The sequence below is a fragment of the Pseudophryne corroboree genome, chromosome 8, assembly GCF_028390025.1.
Source record: "Pseudophryne corroboree isolate aPseCor3 chromosome 8, aPseCor3.hap2, whole genome shotgun sequence".
In the NCBI taxonomy this organism is placed as follows: Eukaryota; Metazoa; Chordata; class Amphibia; order Anura; family Myobatrachidae; genus Pseudophryne; species Pseudophryne corroboree.
The window spans coordinates 42,952,803-42,969,050 of record NC_086451.1 but is presented as its reverse complement, the minus strand read 5'-3'; the positions used below and the strand labels follow the sequence as shown (position 1 = coordinate 42,969,050).

The 16,248-nt window shown below is 45.9% G+C and overlaps 1 protein-coding gene across 2 annotated transcripts in view; it reads right to left on the bottom strand.

The window, feature by feature from the left end:
• The window catches only part of PDZD4 (PDZ domain containing 4), a 271,045-nt gene extending 270,409 nt beyond the window's left edge, over positions 1 to 636 (bottom strand). For both annotated transcript variants that reach the window (XM_063936293.1, XM_063936294.1), the window contains exon 1: positions 19 to 636. In XM_063936293.1, coding sequence (XP_063792363.1) covers positions 19 to 78 — 60 coding nt within the window. In that variant the 5' untranslated portion in view covers positions 79 to 636. The remainder of the gene's footprint in view (positions 1 to 18) is intronic.
• Between the last annotated feature and the right edge of the window lie 15,612 nt (positions 637 to 16,248).

Here is a 16,248-nt window from a genome sequence, read left to right as displayed (position 1 = left end):
TAAAAAGGTATCCCTTACCTGCAGCATCACTTTGTAATGCTCCTCTGGTTTCCGAACCACACACATGTTACATCCCATGTTAGCTTGGAGAAGGTGCAGGTCTGTGATGGAAGGGGGGCTGGTCACCCCCAATCTTGCCTGGTTTCCAGTCAGAGATGCGTATTCAATTCCCCTTCTATTGGGTCCAATAGCTGCGTAGTAGGGGACCCAGATCAAAAGTAAAAAAACCCTTTAATTATCCATCCAAAGGGGCCAGGTAATCCGTGGGGGGCAGAGAATGACAGAGAGGGGGGAGGCTTAGCATTGCGAGGATGAGACCAGCAGCTGCCCCCCTCATCTTCCAGAAATGGGGTGCCACTTCTCCTCCCCTCCCCCCTATGAAGTAGTCTCTTCTCCAGGGCTGCCGTCCGCTGCTACCCAAGATAATGGGGTACCAGGACATATATACTTATAGAAAATGGGACTCCTTCTTAAAGTGTTGGAGTGCTGATCCTCAGGGAGGACAGCAGACGTAGGCTTCTCATGCTCCCCCTGAGCATACACATATGGCTCTGGAGCTACCTGTGCCTAATCAGAATGCAGCAGAACGCATATACAGTACATGCATTTCTCCCTGCGAGTATCTCTGAGCATCAGCATTGCTGGAAAGGAGGGAGGGAGAGCAGAGGAGGGAGGGTGGGGGTGAGAGAGAGGGAGGGAGAGCGGGAAAGGTAGCTAATAAATATGGATGGTCTTTGGTGTAACACTCAGAGCCAATCTGTTAGACAGGCACGAAAACTGCTGAGAGTATTTCATCAGCAGCTCAGGGCTCTGTCTATGTAAGACATGGAGGGAGGGGGACGGAGGGAACAGCAGAAGCTACAGGATGAAGGAATGTACAGGGGAGAGGTAGGCCTAATGATAGCCGGGGACGAAAGTTAGGTTTTATTTTTCTTTTATTTAAACAATACAGTTAGAATGGGAGAAAAGGAGAATCCACAGGACAAGGTCGAATCATCGCTGCCATCAGATAAGGAAGGGCTACCTTGCAAATTTCCATTTGCCATTTTACTCTTTGTTTAATAACCAGGCTGTCTTCTTCTCAGTGTCGGACTGGGGCATGAAGGGCCCACCGGGGGAATGCAGTTATAGGGGCCCATACTTAGGGGTGTGGCCAGCCTACAAAGGGGGTGTGGCCAGCCTCCACAGAGGCTTGAAATACACAATAGTTTAGTGCAGTGTAATGCAACATATCTACCATGTATAATACAAGTGCACAGTCTGGAACCTGATCCCTAGAGGAAGGAGTGGGCACTCAGGCAGTGCGGCCTACCGGTGGTTTCCCTGGTACCCCTGTGGGCCAGTCCAACTCTGCTTCTTCTCCATCAGGTGAGGAGAGCCGAGCTTCCACAAATGACAATTGTTTCATCCAAGAAAGAAATTCGTACGACTGGTGCTTTCATGTGATCTATTGTGCATCTAGCTATTTACAAAGCATACTCAATACAGTAACCTCACCATCCTTTATACTAAATTAGACTTAAGTCGTCTGCAGATATTTCATTTGGAGTGATCTAGTCAGATGCCCTGACAGTTTATCACTGAGGTCCGAACATTCTGGACAGTGTAAAGCAGCATATGAAGGGTCACTTTATGTGCAAGAATACAGAACCATGCGGTATCCGGATGGTAGATTGACAGTAAAAAAAAGTCGACAGTCGATAGGTCTGCACCATACGGTGGACAGTAAATAGGTTCAAAGGGTCAAAAGGTCAACAATGACATTAGGTCGACATGCAATTGTGACACAAATAAGGTTGACACAATAAAGGTCGACCCATAGTTTTTATGATTTTTAGGCTTAGGTTTAGGGTTAGGCACTTGGGGGAGGGTTACAGTTAGGCTGTCGGAGGGGAAGGTTAGGTTAAGGCACCCTGGGGAGGATTAGGGATAGGGTTAAGCACTAGGGGGAGGGTTAGGCCGCAGGAGAGGAGGGGTAGGCTGCGGGAGGGGACTTTTAGGGTTAGATACTAGGGAGGTAAGTTAGGGTCAGGCACTAGGGGGAGGGTTAGTGTTAGACTGAGGGAGGGGATGGTTTGGGTTAGGCACTAGTGTGAAGGTTAGGGTTAGGCACAGGGGGAGGGTTAGGCAAAAAAAAAAAAAACATGTGTCGACCTTTCTTTGTGTCGACCATTTGAATGTTGACCTTTAAATCTTTTGGCCTTTTAACCCTGTTGAACTATTAATTGTCGACCATCTGGTGTCAACCAATTGACTGTCTACTTTCTTACTGTTGATCGATCAATCCACAGCCAAACCATGCACCTACTTCTATCGTGCTGTACATAGAGACACATGAGGGCCGACTCAATTGTTTTGGGCATCTGGAAATCTGTTTAGATGCCTAAATAATCATCACAGTTCAATTGATGGTTGGGCGCCCATGGGCATTGCGCATGTCACATCCAGACAGACTTGGTGTCAAAAGTGCCGACTTAACACACATTTCTTCTCGCACCTCAGGAGGCTGCAAGAAGAAATGTCAGCCCCGCGGCTACTGGGCATCTAAACGGAGCAACAATTGAATTACTCTGTTTTGTGCCCCCTAATGGGGTAAAACAATCGAATTGGCACCTTGGAGCAATTCAGTGCTATTGAAATTAAGACTATGGCCCTCATTCCGAGTTGTTCGCTCGTTAGTTTTTTTCGCAACTTTGCGATTAGCCGCAAACTGCGCATGCGCAATGTAAATTTGCTTAAAAGTTTGGTATTTTACTCACGGCCTAACAAAGAAATTTCATCGTTCTGGTGATTGGAGTGTGATTGACAGGAAGTGGGTGTTTCTGGGCGGAAACTGGCCGTTTTATGGGTGTGTGCGAAAAAACGCTTGCGTTTCTGGGAAAAACGCAGGAGTGTCTGAAGAGACGGGGGAGTGTCTGGGCGAACGCAGGGTGTGTTTGTGACGTCAAACCAGGAACGAAACGGCCTGAGCTGATCGCAGTGTAGGAGTAAGTCTCGAGCTACTCAGAAACTGCTAAGAATTTTCTATTCGCAATTCTGCTAATCTTTCGTTCGCAATTTTGCTATGCTAAGATTAACTCCCAGTAGGCGGCGGCTTAGCGTGTGCAATGCTGCTAAAAGCAGCTAGTGAGTGAACAACTCGGAATGAGGGCCAGTGTACGGTAAGGGGCAGAGATAGGCAACTCAATTGCATTTAACACTGCAATTATGTACCTACCTACGGTATGTGCAGAAACAAGATTTTGTTTTGCAGGATGAAATATACAGATGATAGATAGATAGATAGATAGATAGATAGATAGATAGATAGATAGATAGATAGATAGATAGATAGACATGTATACATACACACGGAGTCACAGGGGCCAAATATAATAGTAGCTATGTTTAAAGGTGAAATTGTTGCTGGTGCAAAACAAGTACTTCTATCTATCTATCTATCTATCTATCTATCTATCTATCTATCTATCTATCTATCTATCTATCTATCTATCTAGCTCTAGACAGCCTGGTGGGGCCCCGGTACTGCACAAGGTGTGGTCTAATTATGGAGGTGTGACTATGCCCCCTTTAAAAACAAACAAAAAAAAAAAAAAACAGTGTGAATGCGCCGCAGAGTGGCGTCGGCCTGCACAGTGGAGCATTATGAGTCCCTCAACCAGGAACAAATTGAGGAAGGGGTGCTATCCGTGCACTCACTAAGAGACTGTTCACACCCAACCTCTTTGGTGGACCAACCACAAGGGAAGGGAACTGCACACTGATCTGGGCCCCTCCAACAGACCCGGGCCCAGGTAATTAGTACCTACACACCTACACCCCCTCTTTCTCAGCGCCAATGTATATATATATATATATATATATATATTGTCCAATGTCTTTATATACACATACATACTCTGTATATACTAGCAGTGCCTAGGAACCCACTCGCACAGTGTCCTTGTATAACCGGGAGCGCTATAGGCGTAGATTTGCGTTTGTCTCACTTGCATACACGTTTTCGTCCTGTGTGGTGGTGGTAGTGATGCGGAACAATGTACGCATGCATAGGCGGATTCATTTAGGGAAATTTTTATTGCATTTTATGCAAGTGTAGCAACAGTGTGCAAAGACGCGTGCCGGTACTAGGGAGGGGGAGGGTACTTAGGTGTCACTAAGATGTCAGTTTACATTTACTGAACCTATGTTATATCAAGTTTGACTGTTTCTTTGTATATTGTCAGTACAGATCTGTGGAAATTACTGCATGTGGTGCCTTAAACATAATAATAATAATAATAATAATAATAATAATAATAATAAATGCGTCCGGGCAGTTTTATTTGCCAAACTGGTTGTACAAGTCCTTACTAGTGCACACATCTGTGGATGATTGTAATGTGATGCATAATATGAATTGTGATCACAGTAGCCAGTTGCATATTTAACCCCTTCTCTTGTAAATAAATTAACCTTTAAACTGACCTTATGATTAATAATAATCCATAGACTATAACGGGGTCAGTTAGACCTTTTCTCTTGATCCTCTTGCATTATTTAGTAACACTCAGCACGATGCTCCAAGTTAAGTGATGTCCTGCGGGTCCCCTCTCGGGGTGGATGTCTGTATTTGCCTTTCTGGTGTGGGGGCTGTACTGTGATGTTTAGTTAATGTACCATGCAAACATCTTTAGTCTGTACAATGAAGTGTGGTCCAGGAGAGAATTCCGCGTTCGCCATACACTCCCTTCCCTACAGTTGTCATTAGCATAGCTCATCAGCCTTACTGCAAACATCTCTTCCACCTCTGCTCTGTCAGTAAGTTCTGCTTAGTGACCTTTAATCTGTATCATTGCTTAGAAACCGTATCTTCAGCCCAGGTTGCTTGTGATGAACTGACATTAATCAACAATCAGCAGCTACTGTAGATGCAATTCACTTTGATTTATCTCGAGCGGTTTTTCTATAATAGCACATGACTGCGGGTTGCTATGCAATACTTCTGATTTGCATTTATTAGCAAAAACTCCCCGCTGTTTCTTATTTGTCTTTAAACTGCTACTCCCATTATGTTATGTCCTGCTAAGCTAATACACTATGTTGTGAGATGTCTACACTAGGCTCTAGTTGCCTGACTACGGCCTTCACGGTTTAATGCCTACCAAGGGGTAAATTTACTAAGATGGGAGCTCTATTTAAGATGGGATGTTGCCCATGGCAACCAATCAGATTCTACTTTTCATTTATCTAGCACCTTCTAGAAGATAATACCTAGAATCTGATTGGTTGCTTTGGGCAACATCCCATCTCAAACAGAACTCACATCTTACAAAATTTACCCCCAAGAGTTATAGGGCCAGATGCATCATCGCTTGGAAAGTGATAAAATGGAGAGTGAAAAAGTAACAGCCAATCAGCTCCTGACATTTTTCAAACACAGCATGTGACATGGTATTTAGGACCTGATTGGCTGCTACTTTTTCAATCTCCATTTTATCACTTTCCAGGCGATGATGCATCTAGCCCTTAATCTGAAAAACAGTAGCCCATAGGTTACTTACTATAGGCTAATGCCATGTGCATTCTGGTGCTTGGTAAATACGCCTTGGGTATGGGATCCCGGAGGTCGGAATACCGATGACAGGATCCCAAACTCCAGAATGCCGGCAGGGGGGAAGCTCAACGAAGACCCTTGCAGGCTCGGTGAGTCGCTGTGCTCTATTCCCACTCCATGAGTGGGACTAGGCCTGGCGCCAATGCCAGCATTTTGTCGGTCGGTATCCCGGCATCCGTAATCAGCCACCGGGATCCTGACTACGTCCCATAAATACGGCTGCAAAGCAGCCCCCAATAGAAACTAGAGATGTGTACCAAGTGCCAACCCACGTGGTTTTGGTTTTGGATCTGGATTCATCCTCGTGTTTTGTTCTTACAAACCCACCCTCAAATCTTTTGGTTTGGGTTTTGTTTTTTTAAATGATAAAAACAGCTAAAATCATGTAAGTTATGCAGTCCAAAAACAATCCAGGACCCGAAATTCAGATTTGAAATCCGAGTTCCGAACCTCAGAAAGATCCGAACCGGGTTTTGGTTCGGATCCACAAAAAATTGGGGTGGGTTCTGATTTTTGGAGAACCCAACTGTACATCTCTAATAAAGAACCTATGGTGGCTGCTTTGTGGTCGTAAATGGAGGGGTCAATATCTGCCGCGGCCCCTCAATGTTAAATTGTGGGGATCCTTAGTATTTGTGGGTATACCCAAAAACAAGGATAATATTGTTTAATTAATATGCCCCAATGTGTAGAATACCATGCCTGGTACAGTGGAATCTGTTACTGCCTGTGATATCAGCTTGGGGCACTGTGCAGCTGGCACTGAGATGTTTATACTCAATGCAGTACATGCCAATTAATCTCGGCGTTAATATCACAGCGTGTATTTCCGTAACACAGCATCTTTCTTACATATAGGCAACGATAATAGGAATCAAGAAAAGTATAAAAAGTTGCATGAGATAGCTGTAGTCAGATTTGTTTCCTGCTTTGATCTACAGATAATGGGGGTTATTCCGAGTTGATGGCACGCTGCCGATTTTCGCAGAGCAGCGATCGGGTTACTACTGTGCATGCATATGCACCGCAATGCGCACGCGCGTCGTACGGGTACAAACAGCATCGTTGCTGTGCAATGCTTCTAGCGACGAATCCATTCGCACTGGTGTTCGCAAGAAGATTGACAGGAAGAGGGCGTTTATGGGTGTCATCTGACCATTTTCTGGGAGTGGTAGGGAAAACGCAGGCGTGTTCAGGCGTTTGCAGGGCGGGTGTCTGACGTCAATTCCGGGACCGGAGAGACTGAAGTGATCGCAAGGGCTGAGTAAGTTCAGACCTACTCAGAAACTGCAAAAAACTTTTTCGTACCGCTCGGCTGCACATGGGATCGCACACTTGCAAAGTGAAAATACACTCCCCCGTGGGCGGCGACTATGCGTTTGCACGGCTGCTAAAAGTAGCTAGCGAGCGATCAACTCGGAATGAGGGCCAGTTATTGTTTTTGTACAGAACTTACAGTAAACTTAACTGTCCGTAGTCATGGAGCGTTGCTTGTAATGTGCTACTGCTGTTGTGCAGAAGTTATGGTCCATGGATGTAGATATGATTATGGCACATACTGTACAATGTAGGTAAGTGGGCTGAGTGGAAGTAGGTAGTTACTGGTATAGAAAGCTAGGGCATGGACTATTTACTAGATATATTTATAAAGTGGTCCAGACCATACACTCTCTAATAGTTAGCCAAGCCTCTCTGGTAGAGGGCCACACCCACCCTGGAGGCTATCCAGACCCCTAAGCAAGGGTTCCTACCACTGCATTTACCCTGAGGGCCCTTCATCCACCAGCCCAACAATGGGTATATGTATGGGGAGGAATGGTAGGGAGGATATCTAGGGTAGGATTGCCACCTTCTATGGACCACAATCATATCTCCATGTGCACAGACTATGGCTCCTGCAGAAAAACACAGCTAATACAGTAGTGCCACGCAACTATGGACAGGCCAGTATAAGTTCTAGGTTCACTAGGTGGAGGAGTTATTGCCTGTCGTGCTCACACACAAACACTGGGCCTGATTCAGTTTATAAGCTTTCTGATTGACATTCTGCTGCATTGGAGTTGGGAAGGGGGGGGAAGGGGGTGTGGAGCAGGGGTGGAACCAGGGTCCATTTTACAAAATTGGGGGCTTGTCGGCCCCAGGGTCTCCATTATTGGACACAGACTTCCTGGACCCAGCTGATGAGATATGACGGCCAGTCTGAGTAAGCTTCGGGTTACGCTGACTGACGGGGGGGCTACTGTCATCGCAACTGGTGATCCGATGCCGCATCCTCAGACATAGCACTCAGATCCCGCAGATGCATGCAGGAGGTTCTATCTCCCACAGATGCCTCCGGCAGCATTTGCATCTCATTTGTACGGAACTGCGCAGTTGCTTCTCTGCGGCTTTCCTGCAGCTGTGCAATAAATTATAAATTAGAATCAGGCCCATTGTCACAGCAGCCAAGCACGGCGGTGCACCCATAACTGTTTTCCATAACTTGTCAATATGAATGAGTAACTTGCCCACTCTACAAACAGACCACATTTCATTGGGATATACAGTATTGCATGATTGGGCAACCTCCAAACTGTAAGTAGGCACCAAATTGTGCAATATGCTGGGCACTATCTGTACACCAGATCCTTTTTTTAAAGAGTAGGGTGATGCAATACAGTTCATAGGGCCTGATTCAGTTCTACCCTTTAGCAATGTTTTCATAGTTAAGCCTTTATTGGTAGTCTGAGTATGTATTTACATTGAATTGCGCACACGTCAAAATACATTACCATAGTATACCTCCCAACTGTCCCAATTTTCTCGGGACAGTTTTTTTTTTTGGAACTGTCTCGCTGTCCCACCCGCGGGCCTCAGTGTCCTGCGGTGGGGGGGGGGGGAAAGGGGGGTCAGTTAGGTGGCTCAACGAAAACTGCAATTTCCCTCTGAATTCCCGTGACCACTCTGTACGACCATACGGACACTCCATCTATGCCCAGTGGCAAACGCAGGATTTCTAGAGGGGGGGGGGGTTCCAAATATACTGTACAATCTCCCAGTCTGCGGAACATTGGAGCAAGTGCTGGAGTCTGGGGAAGCAGTAGATGATCCTAGTAATGACCTGGACATTAATGTAAACATTGGTCTTTTTATACAATGGATACTGTATGGAAGACAGTATTAATATTTAACACTATATATGGTCTATACTAGTATAGGCTGTGTCAAACATTTACATAATATAAATAAATGGTCAGGAAAATGTTAAACATACCATAATAAATACACATACATAATAGAGCCAGCACTGTACTTTCTAAGCACACATTCTCCCACCTCATGGTAAGGCTCCTGTCTCTTCTTCCTGGTAGCTAATCTCTAGTCCAGTGCACTGATTGAGGACTGAGAGCCACACACACAGCAAACTTGGTAGAAGAAGATGCTACCACTGGGCACGTGCAGCAGCCCTGCTCTGTCCCTTAAACTGCATGATGTGATCTATCAGCTCATACTTAAACTAACTTCTATTTATCATTTATGTACATTTATCTCCTGTTTGTCTACATACAAATAAATTCACATTTTCATTTTGAATTTTCATTCCATATCTTTTCAATTAAAAGATATGTAGAGGGAGCACGGTCAAGGTGGCGGCTGTCGGGATATCATACTGAATCCATGTAGAGTACCAGCTTATGAATTATCTAGGTTGTCTTTCTCTAAATAGTAACTGCTTATAAGTTCCCATAACTCTTTACTATTTCATCCTATCAATTTTGAAAACTCCCAGCTCCTTCATTCTCGGCAATTTCCGACCCCTTCCTGCATCACAATAATTATATTTCCTTCAGACAGTATCCCTGTAGAATCACGTGATCTCAACCTACAGGCATTAGAAAGCTTGGGAAAAACTCCAGGCGTCTGTATTGCCGTTGGCGTAATCAATAACTTGAAGGCAGTGAGTACAGGAAATGTGAGGGGTGATGCTATTAATGAGATGGATCCAATGCAGGCACAGTCTGGGTCAAGACTCTCACTCTCGCCGACTTATCCAGGATTTGTAGGGTTTACGCCAAATAACTTTGTACAGTATGGTCAGTTCTGGGCCCGGGTGAACTTTAGAAGGAAGTGTTGTCCAGTAGCATTTATAAAAATAAGATATCAGCCTGCTCTATAGACTACGTTACAGGAGAAAGTCTATAATTATATAAGATGAACACATTGTGGTATACTTATGCATATCTAGAGTCACAATAGTTTAGGGAACAATAAGATTAATTTCAGAACGTGCAAAAACTCAATATACTGTACTGTAAGTGCTGTCTTGTGACAGCGCCACAGATGTTATTCCCTAGTACTATACATGTAGAATGAGTGTCTAAGTGACTGGAAGCTCCTTTAATAGGGAGAGATTTGCTGATTGGTTATTTATTTATTTTATTTACATTTTGTGCGCAGTGATCGGACTGATTCTTTAGGGGTGGGGGTTATTTATTCAGCAAATTTTGGCCAATCAGGAACAACAGTATTCAGGAGTTAGCTCACCAATGGCGACTCTCTAAAACTGATACACCGATCTACAGTACCACAGAGACATTTGATTTTATTGCCTGACTACAGAGATAAAAGCTAACTTCTGATTGGGTGAATTAGTTATAGTGCAAATCTGCACTGTTTAACAATGATATTATGAAAGGCTCATTAAGTTACATATACCAACATGTAACGGGGCAATTTCACAGCGCAAATAATATTTTCTGACATCATAGGCTTACTTTGCACAAATATATCATTTTCTGGAGTAAGCGTACAGCTTTTGCGGACCAAAATGGCTGCCCCCCCCCCCCCCCCCCCTTCATCCTGGGACTGCCTGTCTGAAGTTCGATAAGCAGGCAATGCTTCCAGTAGGACGCCACAGCAAGGAAAGATTCACTGTCTCACTGGAGGTGGCAGACCTGAGGTCAATCACCCACTGTTTATAAACATTATGGGGCTCATGCATTGCTTGTATGGCGATAAATGCATATATTTGCCTGTTTAGTGAGTTGTATGCAGGGCAGTAGAGTGCCTGGCGGCTGGGCCCTGGAGCTTTTCAGGGGGTGTGGCCTAATCACAGGAGGCGTGGCCATGTACCCTTAGAAAAAAAATACAGAAATAAATTGGGGTCATTCCGAGTTGATCGCACGTAGCAACTTTTTGCTGCTGGTGCGATCAACTAATCTCCGCCTATGGGGGAGTGCATTTTAGCATAGCAGGGCTGCATTCGCTTGTGCAGCCCTGCCATGCTAAAAAAGTTTCACTCAAAACAAGACCAGCCCTGCAGCTACTTACCCTGTGCGAAGGATCCAGCGATGAAGGTCCCGGCTGTGATGTCAGACATCCGCCCTCCGTTCTCCTGGACACACGCCTGCGTTTCTCTTACCACTCCCCGAAAACGTCTGGAAACGGTAAGTATCCGCCCCGGAACGCCTCCCGCCTGTCCATCTTCTTGCGATCGCCGCTGCGATCACATTTGTTGTTAGCGCCGTCGTTGTCCGGTGACGATCGTCGCCAGGCAACGACGCGCGTGCGCAAAGTGACCGCCGTGCTTGCACATTTCCGACACGTTCGCACCGCAGTGAAGAACCGCTGCGCGCAGACGGGTCGGAACGACCCCCAGGATGGGAATGAATTGCGGATGATTTTGCCCATATTTGCGCACGCGTCAGAACAACGCGAGTGTAGTGCAATCACATGCAATACACATTCCGCAAACTGACCTGCATTCCAATCTGCATCATCCCCACTGTACTGTATTACCCTAGTCAATAATATATACCCCCAACCATTGATTTAAGGATGCCATTACCTAAGCCGTAACTCTTCCCTTGATTAGCAGCAGAGAAAATCAGCCTGCTTGTTAACTGTTTGTATACTCAGCTTGGGAGTATTGTTCTACCCGAGACAGGGCTGATTTCGACATGGGTACCTTCTTAGTATGGATTATGAGTATCCAGAATGTATTTTAGCTCTTTGTAAAATAAACATTATCATTGGACGGCTGGATGACTCTTTTCCATAGCAACCCCTATGTGACATCACAGAGCTTTGGTGTACCCGGAGGGGAGGTGGGAGTAAGAAATGTGCATTGCATTAAATATCGTTAGGATAGAGCAGAGGTTCTCAAACTCGGTCCTCAGGACCCCACATAGTGCATGTTTTGCAGGTAACCCAGCAGGTGCACAGGTGTATTAATTACTCACTGACACATTTTAAAAGGTCCACAGGTGGAGCTAATTATTTCACTTGCGATTCTGTGAGGAGACCTGCAAAACATGTACTGTGTGGGCCTCCGAGGACCGAGTTTGAGAACCTCTGGGATAGAGGCTGGTGGAGGTGCACCAGATGCTAGCCTCTCCTAGCTGCTGACACACATACTGCAGGTTGCAGACACAAAGGTAGACTGTAGGTTAGTGTCGATTACTGTCGGTGATTAGGCACGAGACACCTGTTCTTGTTCAAGTGAACTCAGTGCTTGCATACGAAGTGCTGAAACAGAATTTATTTATTTTTTATTATTACTACTAAGATGGTTTGCATCTGAATTTTAAGTTTTTAATACTCCCTTTTATGGGCATCTACAGTATCCAGAAATGTGACGGTGATCAAGAGAAAATGTATATCGGCATGTGTTACTGCTACAGTCCCAGCGTGTTCAGTATGATTTACCGACGGACACAATACCGACGGTCATAATCCTGACAGCCATTGACCTACAGTAAAAAAACTGACATTCATTATGCCGACATGTTCAAAATGCCGACATAATCAGAACACTGCCATTTGAAATGTCGACATGTCAAAATACCAACATGAGTGTTCTGATTTTTTTGTGTGTGTCAGTGTCGACATAGGTCAACATGGACACCGTCTAAGTGTACCGCATCCGCTCACCATGTTTCGGGCACGGTCCAGGTCCACTGTGATGGTAAAGTATGAACAAGTCTGTTTTGGGGCAAAAATGTCTTAAAAACGCATGTCGACATTTCGGCATGTCGGCATTTCAAATTTTTGTATTCTGACTATGTTGGCATTGAACATGTTGGCATAAAGAATGTCGGAATTTTGGCCATGTCGGTATTTTGACTGTCGGTCAATGGCTGTCGGGATTATGACCGTCGGTATTGCGCCCGTCGGTAAATCAATTGCTACCAGTGGCTGTGGCTGGCTGCAGTACAAAAAACTGCAATTCCTAAAGTACAGTATGCGAGCAGAGTGTTAAAATTGACACAAATGTACTTACAGATGTGTCCCCATACGCCCAGCATCTTAACGCCATATGGAGTGAAACGACTGAGACGCTCCGAGAGGTGCAGACGTCTCTTTCTGTAAATTTAGAATCTTCTTCATATCGCAGACGGTAAAGAGTTGCTCGAAGAGACAGACGGTAAAGAGTTGCCCAGAGACACCGGGCTATGACTTTCACCCCACTGGAATTAGTTTTAAAGTCACGTACAAAGTCACAGATGAAACACAACGGAACTTGACCTGAGAAAAAGCCGCGGCTGCTGCATCGCAGCACTTTGTGTACAGATTCAGACTTATTTGCACACAGATGTACAAATGTCACACATCACATTGATCAGTGTAATTCAACAGAGTAGATTTGTCACCTCCAGTTGTTTTATCTATGTGAATAAAATGCACAAATGTGCTCGGAACCTGGCGTGCTGAGAGGGGCTGTTTGGTGCAACAGAAGCTGCAGTGTCTGAGGACACATCAGATGGGTTCGGTATGAATTGCCGGATGTTGGGATCCCAGCAGACAGGAGACCAACGCCAGAATCCCAGCAGTCAGAATGCCGGCAGTGAGCGCAGCTTACTCCCCTGGCGGGCTCACTGCACTAGAATAAACAAGAATGTGAATACCATTTTTCCGTGCAGTACAGAAAAAACAAGCTGCCTTGTATATACCAAATAAGTGCGCACTGCACTCGCCATGCACTGGACCTGGTTGTTAGCAAAGCTATTATATTACCTCTTGGGTGGTGGCGTAAACCCGAGTGGGAATTCCAGGAAAACTGTGTCTGAGGAGACGGACATACCATGAGAGAAGAAACATATACAACAGCGGTGAGGCAACAAGCCAACACACAACCATAAACAACAAAGGAGCGCTAATCGAAACAGAGGGTAGCAACGTCCATAACAACAAGGATAGCAAAGCTAACCCAACAAAACCAAGGGACCGCAACAGCGGACCAACCAAAACACTTACAGCAAGAAAGCAGAATTCAAAGCACTGAGGCGGGCGCCCAGTATCCACTACGGACGAGAAAAGGAATTACCGGTAGGTATTACATTCCTATTTTCTTTTCCTAGTGGATACTGGGGAACTGTACTTTAGTACCGTGGGGAAGTCCCAAAGCTCCAAAAATGGGTGGGAGAGTGCTGAGACCCCTGTAAAACCACCTGACCAAACTAAAGGTCATCCTTGGCCAAGGTGTCGAACCTATAGAACTTTACAAAAGTGTTCGACCCAGACCAAGTAGCGGCTCAGCACAACTGCAAGGCCGAGACACCCCAAGCAGCTGCCAAGAAGAACCGACCGACCTCGTCAAGTGGGCCTGAATAGATGTCGGCAAACGAGAGCCGCCGAAGTATAGGCCTGTTGAATAGTCAACCTGAGCCAGCGAGCAATAGATTGCTTAGAAGCCAGCCGACCAATCTTGGTGGCATCATAAAGGACAAACAGCGAGTCAGATTTTCAAAGACGAGCCATCCTCTTGACATAAATCCTCAGAGCCCTCACCACATCCAAGGACTCTGGGCCCATAGAAGCGTCAACCAACCCTGGAACCACAATGGGCTGATTCACGTGAAAAGCTGACACCACTTTAGGCAAAAATTGAGGTTGAGTACTGAGTTCAGTCTTCACCTCATGAAAAATCAAGTACAGGCTCTTACAGGATAAGGCCCCCAATTCAGAGACATGCCTTGCAGATACCAATGCCAACAACATGACAGTCTTCCAAGTGAGAAACTTCAATTCCACCTTTTGTAAAGGTTCAAACCAATCCGACTGAAGAAAGGACAAAACCACATTTAGATCCCACGGAGCCGTGGGAGGGACGAAAGGCGGTTGCATATGAAGAACCCCTTTCAGGAAAGTCTGCAGCTCCGGCAACAACACAAGTTGTTTCTGAATCTTTACTTTGATGGAGCCCAATCGTAGGCCCATATCCACACCTGCTTGCAGGAAAAGCAGAAAACATCCAATTCGAAATTCCACGGAAGAAATCTTTCTACCCTCACGCCAAGAAACATATTTCTTCCACATATGGTGGTAGTGTCTTGACGTAACCATCTTCCGGGCCTGTACCACAGTGGAAACAACCTTGGAGGGAAGGCCCTTTCTGGCTAGAATTTCCCTCTCAACTTCCAAGCCATCAAACGTAGCCGCTGTAAGTCTGGATAGACGAACGGCCCTTGCTGAAGAAGTTCCTTTTGAAGCGGCAGAGGCCAGGGATCCTCCAGAGACATGGGCAGGAGGGCTGCGTACCAGGCCCATCGAGGCCAATCCAGGGCAATTAGAATTGCCTGAACGCTTTCCCTTTTGAGTCTTTTTAGAACCCTTGGAATGATCGAGATTGGAGGAAACAGGTAAACCAACTGGTAATTCCAAGGAGACGTCAGCACGTCCACTGCTACCGCCTGTGGATCCCTTGTTCTGGAACAATAACGGCATAGCTTTTGTTTAGGCGAGAAGCCATCAGATCTATCTGCGGACACCTCCACCAGTGAATCAATTGTTGAAACACCTGAGGATGTAGGCCCCATATCCCCGGATGGAGGTCGTGCCTGCTGAGGAAATCCGCCTCCCAGTTGTCCACTCCTGGAATGAATATAGCTGAGATGGCTCTTGCGTTGGCTTCCACCCAGAGGAGTATTTTTGACACCTCTCTCATTGCTGCCTTGCTTCTTGTCCCCCCTTGTCGGTTTATGTATGCCATCGCCATGGCGTTGTCCAATTGAACTTGGATAACATTATCCTGGAGGAGATAGGAGGCCTAAATAAAGGCATTGTAAATCTCCCTGAGTTCCAGGATGTTTATCGGTAGTGCCAATTCCTAACTCAACCAACTCCCCTGGAACTGGCCCCCCTGAGTCACAGCCCCCCAACCTCGGAGGCTTGCAACCATCGTCCACGAGTGGGTACCGAAACTCCGGCCTTCCACCAGGTGAGGAACTTGTAGCTACCATAGCAGAGACATCCGCGCCTCTGGAGATAAGGTCACAATCCGATGCATGTGTAGATTATGCCTCGACCAATTGTCCAGCAAATCCAGTTGAAAAGGCCTTGCATGAAACCTGCCGTATTGGACTGCTTTGTATGTGGCCACCTTCTTGCCCAGCAAGCGTATGCAAAGATGCAGTGAGACCTTGCGGGGTCGGAGCACTGAGCGCACCATAGCTTGGAGAGCTAATGTCTTGTTTTAAGGAAGGAACACCTTCTGAGACACCGTATCCAGTATCATTCCCAGGAACTGCAGACGTTGGGACGGTTCCAAGTGAGCTTTCTGAAAATTCATAATCCATCCATGATTAGTCAGCATGCGAGTTGTCAGGTTGATGCTTTGCAGCAGACGGTCCCTGGACTTTGCTTTTATCAGGAGATCATCCAAGTAAGGGACC